The sequence below is a fragment of the Cygnus olor genome, chromosome 1 (genome assembly GCF_009769625.2).
Source record: "Cygnus olor isolate bCygOlo1 chromosome 1, bCygOlo1.pri.v2, whole genome shotgun sequence".
NCBI lineage: Eukaryota > Metazoa > Chordata > Aves > Anseriformes > Anatidae > Cygnus > Cygnus olor.
In genome coordinates this window covers 10,779,581-10,796,352 of record NC_049169.1, presented here as the reverse complement: position 1 = coordinate 10,796,352, position 16,772 = coordinate 10,779,581, and the positions used below count along the sequence as shown (strand labels likewise).

At 34.7% G+C, this 16,772-nt stretch overlaps 1 protein-coding gene across 10 annotated transcripts in view; it reads right to left on the bottom strand.

Moving 5' to 3' along the window:
* The window catches only part of CACNA2D1 (calcium voltage-gated channel auxiliary subunit alpha2delta 1), a 405,950-nt gene that overhangs the window by 48,404 nt on the left and 340,774 nt on the right, over positions 1 to 16,772 (bottom strand). For 9 of the 10 annotated variants that reach the window (XM_040548370.1, XM_040548379.1, XM_040548387.1 and 6 more), the window contains exons 13-18: positions 11,107 to 11,185; positions 9,041 to 9,090; positions 7,356 to 7,445; positions 4,294 to 4,362; positions 2,680 to 2,754; positions 230 to 304 (exon numbers count right to left, since the gene is read on the bottom strand). In XM_040548370.1, coding sequence (XP_040404304.1) covers positions 230 to 304; positions 2,680 to 2,754; positions 4,294 to 4,362; positions 7,356 to 7,445; positions 9,041 to 9,090; positions 11,107 to 11,185 — 438 coding nt within the window. Of the gene's footprint in view, positions 1 to 229; positions 305 to 2,679; positions 2,755 to 4,293; positions 4,363 to 7,355; positions 7,446 to 9,040; positions 9,091 to 11,106; positions 11,186 to 16,772 lie in introns of those variants that run through there. The other variant, XR_005817136.1, reaches the window with a different exon arrangement.

The window sequence follows — 16,772 nt, the reverse complement described above, 5'->3', positions numbered from 1 at the left end:
TCTACCTTTCTTATTTTATTTATAACCAAATTCAACAGAAGCCAATATTAGTCTGTTGACTAAGATGGATTTAGATGAAGCCATACACATGCTGTGGATTTTCCTGACATCCCACAATGGAGAATTCTTTACAATTATTCTCTGGGACTTTAGATAGATCTTATATATTTCTGTTATTTCTGACAATGTCCCCGTACTACAAAGAACTAAATTAGAAGGCTTTTCATACCTTTGGTTGGAGATTTGGATGAAGTAGCACATACCCATTAGGATCAATTGCAAAATAATATCCATTTGGACAAAGCTGAAAGAAAGAAGTGAAGTTTGGCATTATAAAGCTTTAAGTAATAGAATTAATCAGTGGTTTTAAAACAATGGCCACATTTAGGAAAATACATTGCCTCAGGCATCATGAAACATGTGAGATATTAATCTCAAGAAGAAAAATTTTTAATGTTTACTCTTTTAGAATAGTGAACTTGGTAGAAAAGTTTGGGCTTATGGGACCTCTGGAGGTCACCTGGTCCAACCCTCCACTAAAAGCAGAGATAAATTGAAAATAAGACCCTAATTCAAGCATAGACATGTTTGCAGAAGGTCTTTGAATACCTCCAAGCATGGAGATTCCACAACCTCTGCAGGCAACCTGCTCATGTTTAACCACCCTCACCGTAATTGTTTTTCCTTATTTCTAGTTGGAAGTTCTCCTCACACAATTACAATGATTGACTCTTGTCTTTTGCTATATACCTTCAAGAAATGTCTGGGTCAATCTAGGTCCATCCAGAGAGTTGCATTCAATGATTCAGTGACCAGGCAGAGATCAGTGACAAGTGTTGTCCCTATACTGGGACCACTACTGTTTAATATCTTTATTAATGACAGACAGACAGAACAGGTACACCCACAGCAAGCATGTGGATGACAGCAAGCTGAGTGGTGCAGCTGACACGATAGAAGGAAGGGATGCCATCCAGAGGGACCTTGACAGACTTAAGAAGTGGGCCCACATGAACTTCATGAAGTTCAACAAGGCCAAGTACAAGGTGCTGGATAAGGCCAATCCCAAACATCAGTAAAGAGGAATGAATAGATCATGAGAAAACCTGCAGAGAAGGACTTGGGGTTACTGGTGGATGAAAAATTAGACATCAGTGAATGCTTGCAGCCCAGAAAGACAACTGTATCCTGGGCTTCATCAAAAGAAGTGTGGCCAGCAGACCGAGGGAGGGGATTATCCCACTCTACTCTGCTCTCATGAGACCCCATCTGGAGCCCTGTGTTCAGCTCTGGGGCCCACACCATAAGAAAGACACGGACCTATTAGAGTGGGTCCAGGGGAGGGCCACAAAAATTATAAAAGGGCTGGAGCACCTCTCCTATGAAGAAAGGATGAGAAAGCTGGGGTTGTTCAGCCTGGACAAGAGAAAGCTCTGGGGAGACTTCACTGCAACCTTTGGATACTTAAAAGAGGCTAATAAGAAAAACAGAGACATGTAGTAATAGGACAAGGGGTAATAGTTTTAAACTGAAAGAGGGTAGATTGAGATTAGACATCAAGAAGAAATTCTTCACTATGGGGGTGGTGAGACACTGTTGGATGCCCCACCCCTGGAAGTGTTCAAGTCCAGGCTGGATGGGGCTTTGGGCAGCCTGATCTAAAGGTGTCACTGCCCATGACAAAGGAGGTCGGACTAAATGATCTTTAAAGGTCCCTTCTAACCCAAACCAATCTATAATTCTATGGTCTTCTCTATAACTCCTGTTAGGTACATGAGAATGAAAAATTAGATCCCCACTTGTTTTTTTCTTCTTCAGTCTGAACAAACCCATCTCCTCATATGCAATGTACTCCAGCCCCTTGACTAGCTTAGTGGCTCTGCATTGGACTCTGCCCAGCATCTGAATGTATTTCTTGTACTGGGGAAATCAAACTCAGACACTGTACTCCTGACAAGGGATTATGAAGATGTTTACTACACAGATGACCTTTTTTTACTGTAAGGACACACTGCTGGTTTATGTTCAGCTTGTCCTCCATTATAACTCCATTATAAAGGATCTGTCCTTTTCTGCCTTTTCAAGCAATTGGTAACCAGCTTGTACTGTGGCATGGGATTATTCCATCCTAGACTGAGGACTCTGTATTTGCCTTTGGTGAAATTCATGGTGTCCCTTTGCTTCCCAGGATGTTGTTTTCCACAGTACTGGTTATTTTCTTGGAAATTCCCTAACTAGATGTCTAAATATATAAATCAGTCATACCGGGTAGTGTACAGATATGTATATTTAAGAGTTTTTCTATAAGGAACTGTCCTATATAAATGCTAAGTATAATTACTACCTTTAGTAATTGTTCATTTTGCACTGTGATAAGAACCAAACACTTGACTGGACAGCAGCCTAAGGCTACAGAATAATAAATACTTGGAATATGCCACCCAATGTAAAACTTGGCTTCTATGGATGCATACTGATGGACAATTCATACAGAAGCACAGAAACGGCTGGAGAGAAAACTGTCAGAAAATCTACAACAATGGAAAAGAATATATGGAAAGAAGCCTGCTGGTATTTTGACTCACATCCAGTCATTGCTGTATGACTTATGAAAGAGCACGCAAAGAAATTATACATTAATTGTACATAAAAAAAAACACACCAACACAAGCAACTCACCGTAAAGCGAGGTGTCAGTTTTTTTATGTCCTCCAGAGAGACATCAACCCCCATTACTCCAAGAATCAGCTGATTCTGGTAAGATTCCAAAATGTTAGGATATGTTTGACATATTTGCAATGCAGAATAACTGCAAGACATTGAATTTTAATTTTGCCTTCATCTCTTGTTTGACAATACTACTTGAAAAGTTGCTTATTCACTTATGTGCCTATTTTAAATACTTCAAATAATAACAAAAGTGATTCAAAATAATACTCAGAAGTTAGTATAGAATAGGAAAATGGTTTATGAAGATGAATACAGATGCTTTTCTGGATGAACAAACAATAAATGCAAGAACAAAACAGGTGAAAGATGCTCTTTGTCAAACTGGTATAAACCATATAGAGCTACTAATACATCCTCAGGTTGGGCAATTAACAATTAACCTCTTTTGGCTATGGTACAATGATGAATAAAACCAAAAGCAAGTAAGTGATTGTAACAATCATCAACATTTGAAATCAAGGACTCTGAGCATACATTTACTTCACTTGTAACTTGTTTTTCTACTACAGAACAGTGAACAAGTCATTTGCATAGCATCACCTGAATCATTCATCTTTTTTATATAAATTTGAAATATTTGAAGATATATTTTGCTGTCTGTCTCTTAACATTCAAGTAGAGACATAAGACAAAGAGATTTTTTTTCCCTCTAGTTCCCCGTCTTCTGTACAAGACCAAGGCTGTTTTACTTCTCAGAAAGACATCTTTTGATAATCGTTAGTCTTTAGCTTTGCAATTAGACTTAGTGATTTCCACACATTATCCTGTAGATAAGACTGTGAAAACTCTTTGTTTGTTAATTTTTAATTGGAAACTAAGAGTGCTATTCTGAAAATAAATGAAAGAAATGGTAGTGATCAAATTTGTATTTATTCATTCAGAAGGTATGTAATCTCAGAGAATCTAAACAAAAGAATATATTGGCTAAACCTCTATATATTCTGATCTGAATGAACATAAGTATCATATCAAATGTGTAGTATTTTACCATGTACCATAAAGCATATTCTAAATCTGATATTTAAAAAGAAGCATTCTGATTTTGGAAAGAGGACATAAACTGATTCCTTATCAGACAGTAATAGGAGTAGGGAAATGTATTTAATACTTAGATTTTAATATGTATACACAGTGCTATTTTGTATTATCATTACAACCAATTTATTTAAAGTCTCTATGTCTTTGCCTTTTACCCTGAAACGTCATAGCTTCACTGATTTGTTATAAATTATCTGGGCTTCCTTTCTTGGCAAGGCCTAAATTATATCATCTTCTATTTTCCAATCTACTGAGCCCTTAGCTCATTTTCACTGCCATCAGGTCACAGAGATAGATCAAGGAATGTCATACCCTGAAACTCAGAACTACAAAAAGGGTTGTCTACATTTTCTTGTTCCCAGGAGGTTATCAGGCAACAAGAGATAACACATTAGTTTCTGATGTAGAAGACAATTAAATTGTAGAAAGTTTTGTGGAAATACACATTTTTTTTCAATGTATTTAAGCATTAAATTGAATTCAAATAACTGAAATATGTTTGTTTTACTTTAAGAAAAAGCTTACTATTTTCCCATTTTGTTCCTTTGTTAGATTGAAGACAGGCAGAGTTCCTGTTATCACAAGGCCCAGCTCCTAGGAAACAATCACATGAAGAGGGGAGAAAAAAACTTTTTAATTAAATAACAAATATTGAGCTATAATACATTAGAAAAATCCACAGATTACAGTAGCTAAATTCTAGAATAGAGTCTTGACTTTAAGTTTGAAAAAAAAAAAAAAAAAAAGAATGGTAGTTACACTCCATTGATTTTATCCACAGAAAGTTGAAATTGCATTTTTTGTGAACATGTATGAATGAAAATAGTACGTTGCTTTTTAAAAATAGATGGTGTGCAACAACTTGGGATGTAATGGTTTAATAAAACCTAAATGCTATGAAAATGATTTAATAGCTACAGTTCTCACTATACTAAATCTTTGGATAGTAGAAAAAAGGAAAAGGAAAAAAGCCAGGCCAAACTAAAAAATAGTTAATAGGTAGTCAACAAATACAGTCAGGCAAAAACAACACAGAAAAAATCCACCAGGTAATGCTACAAGTTTTCATATCATCACTACTTTCTTGCAATGACTATCATCAGTTCTACAAGATCACATAGTCTCTTCTGGTACCGAGGCAAATAATTTGCACTTATTTGGGAACATATAAGAAATTTGCTTTTCCTTTAACAGTCACAATCCATACCAAATATAGGATTCAGAAAATCATACATTTAGATAACCAGAAAGGATTGGTTTTCCATCCTAAATTATTCACAGGTAGGTTTCTATCATTTTTGTACTGTTTATTTTTTATTTAAAATTTTATTTTCTTTCTCTGGTACTTCCTCCTTCTGTGTATTTTTAGTGAGGAGTCATGACCTCTCTTTACTTCATTAGAATAAAATAAGCTAGAATACTTTCTTAACTCACTTTGATGAAATCAACTCTCCATTTGCTCTATCTACTAGAATCTTTTTGAATTGTAATGCATCTTTCATTAATTTAATTTTCTGTATCAAATTGAAAGGTGATGAGATTGGCATTAGTAAGGTTACAACAAGCAAGGTGAAAAGAAGTAGACTTTTTCAGAGAGTAAGAGAAGGAGAACTGGAGATGAATCAGAGGAAAAGATATGGGGATATTCTTTAGTAGGACCATTGAAGAGATAAATAATAAAACAGGGGAGGTACGTATGGGGGAGGGGAACACCCTCCCCCCTTCTCCCAGCGTACAGTAAGAGAGGACAATGACTGTGAATAAATTGTGAATAACTGGAAAATCTAAAAGGATCTGAAAATTCTGGGATTATCTTGCAGAAAGCAAGGGCAGAGCAAAAGTATAGCGGACACAGAAGGGTGAGAAAAGAGGTCCAAATTGCCACAATACATCAAATTATTAGAGACAGTCTTGAAAGACAGCCTCAAGCTAGAGTACCTCTTTAGGATTTCATGATTTGAATTTAAACCTTACATTAGTATTTTCAAAAAGTATACCACTCCAGCAGGCTGAATTCACATGTGACCTTTGCCCCAAAAAACTACTGCTGGAATCAACTCTTCTGACACAGTAAGAGAAGAAGAATAGGACAAAGTGATGAGATACAAGAAGGACAAGGCCTACAGGAGCTTGCTTTAGGGAACTTAAGATAATGAACCGGTGTTACAAATCAGTTTCAGTTAAAATCAATTACTGGGAGGGGGGAAAAAAACAGAGTGGATTAGACACACCTGTGCCCTCATCTGTGATGAGAAAGTCCACAGATTTCAACCTTTACCTCAACAGTTTAGCTTGGGTTGGTCTTCAGCTAATAAATATATTACTAAAATGTCCTGCTTTTTATAAATACATACATATGCAAACACACAAATATACATATAATTATATATATATACAAAGACACTTAGAAAACACACACATGCAGAAGAGCTTGAAGGAAAGGCTGAATGAACACACTGAAAGCATTCAACAACATGACAGATGTCTGCAGGTATCACTCTTCATTAAACAGATCTCTTTCTATCCCCAGTTACAAATTTAGCTGTGACTTTACAACAGGATGTGTACAGACGTATGAACTTTGGTCATAACATCCTTTATGTTTCCAGTAAGTACCTCAACAGTAACCAAGAAAACATGGTTAATGAACTTCTGGCCATTGAAATTCCAAAGAAAAATGGGTTCCTCAGTGTCATGCTTGGTTCTATGATGTGCTGATAAAAATTTTACAATAATGCTGACGGACAGGAGGAAGTGGACTTTAACATGACATTAAATGACTATGTGAACTTGGATAAATACATGATTCCAGATGACCATTTTACAGTAATTTTTGCCTAGTTAGAGTTACTCAGAAGAAGGTTATCTAGAGCAACAGATTGGATTGCTGCTAATAATACATTGCAGTTTGTAGTTTCCTGAATATGTTTGTTTTACAAGACCAAAATGATAAATTTAGCAGTAAGGAAAGTGCTTCATATATCTTTTTGTTTATTTCCCCATTATATACACTGTCCAATTAAAGAAATCATTACCTTGAGCGAGCAAGCAAGCAAGTAATTACACTAACTATAGTGCTTTAAAAATCCAAGGTCAAAATTCATACAAATACCCAGTAAAACCGACAGGTTTCATTCTGTCTGGAATTCTTAGAAAAATAAAATAATGCTAATACTACTAATAAAAGAGCAACTCCACACCAGTAACACAACTGATGATGTCTAGTGCTGCACAGGTACAACACAGGAAAATTTTTGCTTCTTCTTTGCTTTCGTTAATTTGAGGACAGCCACGACCTACGCTTAAGGATCTGTGATTAGGATTAATTGTTTTTCTCTGTTAAAGTTGAGGTCAGTCATGAGAATCCAGATGCAAAGACCAGCATGTTGATATGAGCTGTTTAGAAAATTGCTCTATTGAAGTGTTCAGATGCTGGAAATGAAAGAATATTATGTTTGAAACTATAGAACATTGAGTCTGAGAAAATTGGGACTGTGGAAAATGGAGCCCTATACTTACTGATTTGCCATGCCTTTCTTCTGAATAGATCAAGATCTTACTTTACTAGAGATAAATAACAGTCATACCAGAGCATCCAGATAGACATTTGTCCATTGGACCTGTTTGGCTTTCTCTCCAGCTAAAACCATTGGTCTTCCCAAAACATCCAGATATTCCTGCCAAAAAAAGTGTAATAAACTAATCAGAAGGTAGTTATTTGATCAAAGTCCAGAATCAGCAATGAAAAACAAATAACACTATCAAAATAAAAGCTATGGAAAAAAAAAAAAAAAAGATAAAGATTTAAAAAATTCAAAATTCACCACTACTCTGGAAATTTGATTTAAGTATTTCTTTATGATTTACTACCCAACAATTCAGTCTTCAGTTTACAGTATCTACCGCTAATGCAATTCCTGTATTTCAGTGTCTGTTGCTCATTCACATGGACCTTACAGATCCTTATCCACTGCTGTCTTTCTATGAAGTGAAAATTAAAATTATTTCTGTTCAAAAATCAATTGCTAATGCCATAATGAAATTATAAGTAGATCACAGAGCTTTCAGCCCAGAAGAGACAGTTGGCCATGAAGAGAGAGTGGTAACAGCTGGATCCTACCGCAAGAACTTGCATAACTCCTATTGCAACAAAACTTCCGGATTTTTAAACCTGCATAGTCCCTACCTTCCCTTACTTCTGGAGTGCAGATAGAGTTGGTGATCTTATGAGATATAAGACTTTTGGTCTGGTTTGGAAGTGAATGCCATCAAACTCATTTCAGTCTTCAACCTTTCCAATTTGTCTTAACATTTAGGAATATTTCTTGCCAGACACTATCTGGAAGTGTTTAACAGCATCAAAGGACTCTAATTCAAGCCCAAAAATGATTCTTTTTTTTTTCTTTTTTTTTTTTTTTTTCCAAAAAAGTCATGCCTGGCCTTGGAAGGATAGAGAACTGCTATGATAGTTCTTTGCTTTTCTGAACATATGAATACATGAACTTTCAGACAACAGAAATGAATATCTGTTCATCCACACCGACAATTTGGATCATATCATGTAATTCCACGGTCCTGTGCCCTTAGTTATCTACACTCATGTTTCCTAAGTTGTCCCTGAATTTTGAAAAGTAAATGCTATGGCTGGTTGGACCAACCCAGGAACCTCTTGAATAAGCAGGACTGTATCAGGCCACTGTATCGGCCCAGCTGAGTTCAGACACATTAGCAGGTTTATGCCTTCACACGGTTCCATGGCTTTCTCCAAGCAATACAAACTCGTAGGATCATGCTGTTAAGTCTGGCATGAGGCAGAGCCTTATAGACAAGCTATAAGAAATTGCTATTTTTACAGAACTTTATAAAAATTGCTATTGTGTCTCAGGATCAAAGGGGGACCATGTAAGTACAGAAAGAAAACTGAGCTCGAAGTATAGCCCTTGTGCAGAAAAGGTCTGCAGGCTATAGATCACTTCAAACACTAGGGTTGTGTGGACATGGCCAGCCAGCTTTAGAGGATGCTACCATGACTAGTGTGCATGCAAGCCACTGTAGGCTAGGTGGACAGGGTAATAGGGATCACATTAGAAATTGGCTCACTGCAAGTACGCAAAAGGAAAAAATAAATTAGAATACTCTAAAAGATTAATCATATATAAATGAAAGCCTTATATTTTTTCTCTGTTCTTAATGCATTGTATCTTTATATTTTAGAACAGAAACTACTCCACTTTGTGTTACAACTGTTTCTGCATTTTGCAAACATGTTTACCTGGGTGTTTATTCTTATGGCTCCAATGGATGGAATTTCATAATAATAACCTAAAATTCAGAACAGAAATAACATTACCTTACTATAATACATTTCTAACCCCCCTCACCTTAGGGAATTTAATTTTCCTTGTAATTTGCAATTAAAATTTTATAGAAACTATCATATATGGATGAAATCCCTTTTTTTTGTCAATGCCACCGCAACACGTAGCCACATAAGATGGGTCACCATGTCATGCAGGCCAAGCTAGTTTAACTCTTAAGTAGTGAGAGTGTATTATGTGTTTCTCTTGTCTGTCATCTCTAAAACTGAGATAATGTACTGAATTTGTATTCCTGTACTCTGAGTTATTCTGATGTGCCAGCATATTTAATGGTCATTTTAATACACTGTGATAGCAACAGTGAATATGCTGAACGCACACAGGAATGCAAGTAAAACTACAGTCTGTGGCAATAGTGAAGTTCACAACATAAAAATATAAGGCACTCTGTGGAAAGAAAAAAAACCTGTAACTGGTATTTCTTCTAACTAAACATCAGGAATGTCTTTATTCATCATTGATATTATCACTTATTTGTTGGAATTAAAAATATTGCCTATATGCATCAATAAGACTGAAAAGAAAGGCACACTGAGCTCCTGATTCAGAATGTGAAATCCAGTTTCAGACCGCATGAGTTTGTAAATTAAACTGGAGTGAAGGAGCAGGACTGGAGAGGTCAGAGTACCGAGGTTAGACACTTACTTTGCCTTAAATAATGTGCGACTTGATAATAAATTAGAAGTTTTAACTAAGGACAAGTTAAATAAAAGTTTACCTCTTTGGATGTGCAAAGAATTGTATCAATTTTGAAAAGATGAGTATGACATAGGTGGTTATTCTGTAAGCCAGTTGGTTTGTTTTAGCACAATGGAGTTTACATAGTACTTTGAGATATAAAGACATTACTTTAAAAATCCTTGTTCAAAAATCAAATGATCTTCTGCACAGTACAAAATTTTCTCTTCTTGAAGTTGTACTATCTTTTGCATAACTTAAGTCAGCATACAGAGGGATCGGTGAGGTTATGATACACATGCTGTTCACCCTGGCTACAGATTCTTCTGTATCATTTTTTCTACATCTGTATCTTTCTCTTTCTCTTACCTTTGGTTTATCCTATTCTTATAGGATATTCTTATAGGATATTCTTCTTCTGTGGCTGTCTTCATTTTCAAGACCCTCTGAAATGTCTCCTGCCTGTCTCTCACCTCTTGCTTCTCACTGATTTTTTAAACAAATACTTTCACATTTTCAATCAGGCTTGGAAGGTGGTCCATTTAAAATATAAAACAATATTATTTTATAATTTCTCTCTTTTCTATTTATCTGTATTTACCTCTTGTCTCTCATTCCCTAATTATACGGTGAGGTGCTTGAGACACCTCTTTCTCACACTCTTTCTAATTGCTTCTCTCCACATTTTTTTTTGTGTGCAGAAATTCTACAAGAAAGTATTTTACTTTGTTATATTTACCCTTCTTATTTTTGTTTCATTCTACATAAAGGAATTGGTGTAAAAATAAAAAGATGCACTTAGAAGCTAAGAAATTACAAGAATAATTCTGAAATTTTCAGAAAAAAAAAAAAAAGATAAGAAAATTAATGCAAGTCAGATGATCCCTTGTAAGTTTCGGAGAAAAAACAAAAAGAACACTAACCAGCCAACCAACCAAACAAAAAATACCTTTGTCCAAACTCCTTAATATAAAACAGCTTTGCTTAATTTTCTTATCTGTCATCAATTCCATCTTTTTTCATAAACGTCTTACAACAGGAGTGCTCAAAATTGATCCATAATATCTTATTTTTATTATAAGCAATACTGTGTCTTACAACATACTTTTAAATAGTCAAACATGTAAACATATTATCTATACACATGTATATATGCATTTATTTCATCAAGTAACTTTTTGTAACTTTGATTAAAAATACAAGAAAGCTAAAAAAAAATATTTTTTTTTCAAAAATGTTAAAGATATTGCTCTAGCAAAGAACAGTCTCAAAGACACAGTACCTTTATTTTCACAGGCCATCCACTGTATAGGTCCTTTATCATAATTATGTTGACCAACAGAAAATGTGAACACACGTACCTATCCAAATCAAAAAACAGCAACAAATATAACTTAACTATATGTAATTACTTAGCTGTTACTCTCAAGTTAATTTTAGTTGGATTTTTGATATATTTGAACAGAAAAAGAAAGCTGTGAAGTTCCAATTTGATATCAATACAATAGATTCACATAGATTAATACATAGATGCATTATGATATTTTACATATTCCTATTAAATATTTGGGCCCACCAAGTAGAACTCGTGAAGAATGTTTTCATACATCTTTCGTGCTTTTAATCTCTTACACTGATTACTGTCCATAAACCATTTGAGTTTCATTTATATTTTTCTAGGGCATTAATAATAACTCTTCGGGTTTTATTAAATCAGTTGCCATTAGAATTTCCAATTAATTAAAATCAACATATGCATGGGTAGCAGAATTCAAAGCAACGTAGAACAGCATTTTTGTTTTGCTTAAACTTTTAGTCTTTTTCTTGTAAAACCACTAAATTAGTTCAACAGCATTCGATAGATTAAGATCCTGAAATTTCACTTTAAACTCCTGCTATTCATTAAAGCTGTGTGTTTTATAAGCTTAGTTCTATTCTGTTTAGCCAATGCAATTCCAATTTATCTCTGCAACTCAGGGGAGCCATAGTTCCAGAGAAATACAATAAATGCTGTCCAAGTTTTGGACAGAAAACAGGGTTTTCAGCTGAGATTATTTTCCACGAAAATTGTCTAATCTGAATGAGAAAAAAATAAAACAAGCAAACAAACAAACAAAAACTAACATTATTTCTGTACACAGATTAAAACTCCTACAAGACAAAAACTACAAAAACTACAGTAGAAAAACTACGAATACTGTGTCTTTGTTTCCAGCTGAATACTCTGCTCAGAAGATTAAATTTTCTGGAAAAGTTAAGAACAATATTTTCCCAACAGTTTTAATAAGCTGATCACTATTACTATGTCCATTTGAAGGATTGTCCAAGTACCAGGTGGCCTTTTCCTTTTCAGACATCTCTTTCTTTATAGACCTTTAACTTTACCACAGAACACAGATCACAATATGAAATCAGAATACAAATTCCTTTCTCTGGGACTGAGTAAAACGGTAATGTTTTCTTTAAATACAATATTCACAATATGAAGTTGCAGACATTCCTTGTAAACTACCCTCTGATTGTTGCTACATTTTTAAGTGGTTATTTATACGTTTTTTCATCACTTTATTTAGCATGTGCTATTACTACATAAATCTTAATTTTCCAATAAGCAACAAAAACAGTGTGACACAATCAGAGCTTACACATTAACTGAGAGATGTAAGAATAGCTCCAAATCATCAGTCAGCAGCTAGCAATTGGCAAAACTTTATTACAGATGACCCCTATATGGAAGAAGGGCAAACCAAGGTTTGTGCTAGATGTCATTTTAATTAGCAATGTTTTGATTTTATTTATCTGTACAAACCTTTTGCTTCTAGCAGAACTAAAGCAACTACTCAGACATATATATATATATATTTTTTTTTTAAATGCAGACAAAATTTGAAGCTCTAATGAAACCACCCTTTACAGAGGCATTTCTCAGTAACTATTCAAGCCAAGTGGAGTTTTAGTTACACAGACAGGTATGGGAACAATTGTACATGTGATGCTAAAATATTGTTCTCATAGTTCATCCGGATAGAAACAGATGAAAAATACCTTCCATTACCTTGAAAATGACCATACTTCTAGTGAGAACATGACTTCAACTGATATATTTGCAACTACTATTTTTTTTTATTACTGTATCACATTGTAAAATCAAGTTACATTTACCATCCCCCATTTGTTCTTCACCTCTTTTACAAACTGCCAGCTATAACACTTCTAATAGACATTTCTGCTTCTATTTAATTACCACCCATTTTTTTCCAAGCTAAATATCACAATGTTGTTTTCTATCAGTATCTCTCAGCTCACATGGCCCCTGTTTTCTGGTCTTCTTTTGGACTCAAAACTGTTCCCAGTTTAGTGTCCACTAAACACTTAATTAAGATTGCATTCTTAAAAATTATGGTGAAATAAAGACAAAACCCACTAAAGACCACTAGTTAGATAGGCAAGTGACCTGATGTCTCTTTTGGATTAAAAGTAACTAATTAAGTAAGAAAGAGTCATGTGGGTTTGCTTGTGTGTGTATAAAACACGAGTCAATTAGACTGCACTGTCTGGCATTTGATCTCAAATATAAAAATGAAACACTGAAGTTTCAAAATGATATGTAATTTAGCGAAAAGAAGCAGCATGTCAAATCTGCAACTAATCTATAAAGAATTCAGAATTTAAATTATTGACAACAAGCAGAGGACAATATATCTGATTTACTGTTCCTTGGATAATTAACAGAGATAACGAACTGCAATGAAAATTGGAGTTTTAATTGTTACTTGGTTTGGCAAGAGGGTGGAACATTCAAAAGAGTTTTCTTTTTCCTATTGCCTCATCTGGAATTGAGTAGAATGACAGCCCAGCTGGAAAAATGAGTCAGCAAGTCAAATTAAACAAGACAATTTTAGAAAAAAAAAAAAAAAAAAAAAAACATGCTCTGTGCTAACATTTTCTGTGACAGAACCCAGAGTCAGCCAAAGGACTGAGATGAATCTGGCTATACCTTTTCCTTATAGACATCTCTCCAAAAAAGGCAAAAGGTTTCTAAACTAAAAAAGACAGATTTAATTACTTTAAGTAGGCAACTTATGAATGAGAACTTGGAACAATTATATCAGAAACAATGGATATAAGCACCTCTCCCTTTGCTTGTCCTTCCATCCAAGTTTGGTTTCAACCAACTAAGTGGATTTCTGAGTTGAAGCAAACTGCCAAGTATCTTTGATCCCAATAAGTTTTTTTCCATCTGAAATAACCACTGAGGCCTGATTATTTCTTCTCTGTGCTTCTCTGCAGTCTCTCAGATTCTGTGTACACTACAGGCTCCTGGGTCCTTTTGCCTAGGTCTCCTTCCTTCCCCCAAACCTTTCCCTAGGGAAAAGACAATCTTGCCTCCTTACAAGGGAGATCCATTTGTTCTCCTCCTATAGAAACATAACAATCAAATCAATAGAAAAACAACAGAACAATCAGGAAGAAAAAAAAAAAAAAAAGAAAAAAAAAGCTGTCATACTTTCTGTTTTTCATTGGGACTACTGAAAATAAAGTTCTTCTAGAAAACTCACAGCCTTATGATGGAGAAGAACTAAAGATGGGCCCCATCCTGCTCTGCCAGACAGGTCAGATACTGTCTTGAAACTGTTCTTAAATGTAAGAGCCCTGATTTTCACTAATAAGTGAAAGTCCAGAGCTGTGTTAGTTCTGTCAGGATAATACCACGTGCTGGTAATGGGTAGCTCAATCTCGGTATTCCGCATTCTCTGAAACTAGTCTTGGGGGAGAAAACACACACACTTTCATTCTTTTTATCATTTATTTACAGTATAAATAGAGTAGAGCAATATCCTTATTAAAGTTAAAAAGTTTAGAATGTAAGATGTAAGGACAGACAGACAACAAGTGGCAAAGGCTGCCCAGAGAGGCTGTAGTCTGCATCCTTCGAGGTTTTCAAGACCAGACTAGATAAAGCCCTGAGCAACCCAGTTTGATCTTAGTCCTGACCCTGCTTTGAGAAGGACATTGGATGAGAGACCTCATGAAGGCTTTTGCATCCTGACTTAACCCACAATCCTTTGAAGGATATCAAAGAAAAAAAAAACAAAACTAAATCCAACTCCTAATCAGAGAAAATAGTAGACAACAGAAAGAATGGTACAGAAAATAGAGGAAGAAGTACTGTATTAAGGAAATATTATATAATAATATAATATAATAATATATAGTCCAGGAGTCGGACTCAATGATCCTTGTGGATCCCTTCCAACTCGGGATATTCTATGATATAGTCTAATTATATAATTACTTTGTTTTTTGTTTTGCACTTTTCTCTGTCAGAAAAAGTGTATAAAGATCAAGATGAACAGAAGCATTCTGACTGCTACAGATGAGGGGATAAAGGCACTCAAGAGAGTTGTGAGGAAAACAACTGACAAACTATCCACAAATAGGCTACTCTGTTTACAGATCTCAGTTGCATTTTTTCCTATCTTATTTCTTCATTTTGCTATTGGAATAAAATAAAGCAAGATTAAATTAGACTCTTCCTTTGGATGTGTCATGTTATGAGTACTATAGAAATGTAAACAACCAGAGTGAAGTTAATTCAAAGCAGTAACTAAGCATGAAATCACACTTACTGTTTAGACTGCTACATACACGTGTAGGCAATATGTGTAGTAGGCCTGTAAGACTTTGAGAAACTGCAACCCCTCTGCAAGAAGTTCTGAGTGGATGAATATGCATTTATTTTGACAGATAAATTATTTTTCTTAAATTCTGTGCTGCTGTAATGGGAAAGCTACCAATAACCATCTATGTGCATCTCTTCATTATTCTTTTTAGGAGGAAATTAACTGTCTTTTGGAGATATGTATTTCTCCTTATCAGATATCAAGGGAGCTACATAGTCACTTTACTTGACTATTAATTAACAAAGTGAATCCCATCATTTTACCACAATCATGTAAAAGTGTGCAAGACTGCATCTTTTTCCACCGTTAGTTAAACAAATTTGAGTCAAAAATTGATCTCATCAGATCATGCAACTTCAGTTTTTATAATGGTATGATTTCAGAATATATTAATCTGTCCTTTATAACTGCAGATAAAAACTCAGATTTTTTTACTTTATTTTTTACTATAGACCAAAAGGCGCTATGATAAAGAGGAGTAAATAATTCAGTAATTCTAAAATCATCCTGGAAATTATTTTTCCCATTACTGTGTTTATATAGATTATCAGATATGATAAAAAACTGTTTGCAGTTAATATTTAATAGGTACACTTCTGAAATGATAACAATATACCAAGCCTATTTTTCTGAATAAAATCATAAAACTGCTTTTCTATATCTCATTATGCACTCTGTCTCCTAAATCCCTTTTAAGCTCAGCTTTTAAACCACTTAATCAATTTGGTACTCTTCTGATCAGGGAATTTTGTGGTTTTCAAGCTGCCACAGTTTAAATTCTCAAAATTCTCACAGTTAATTTTTTTTTTATTTTTTTATTTTTTACTTTTCTTTTCTTTACATCCATGGACTTACTCCCATAATTGAACAGAAATTTGAAGATGATTTCTCATTTTGCTATGAACTAACTGAGACCAAAAGGCATTTATGAACAATTTGAACCTAGAACAGAACTTTGGAGACATGATCTGAAAACCCTACAGACTAATTTAGAAATTACCTAGGTTAGCAATAGGAAGTGCCAAATACAGAGTTTCACCTAAATTCTGTTTCATAATCTTTTGTTCAGGACTGGTAGATTCAGAACTTCCAAAGACACAGTCATGAAGCATTTGGGTTTTATCTATAAAAGTAAAGCAGATTCATTTTACTAGGAAGGACAAGGAGAAGAGAAAGAGAAGCCTTATGTTTACCGGCAGGAGTAAAGCTCACAATGTGCTAGAGGGAAGTTGCTTAGCCTATGTCTATTCAGTAAATAAAATGG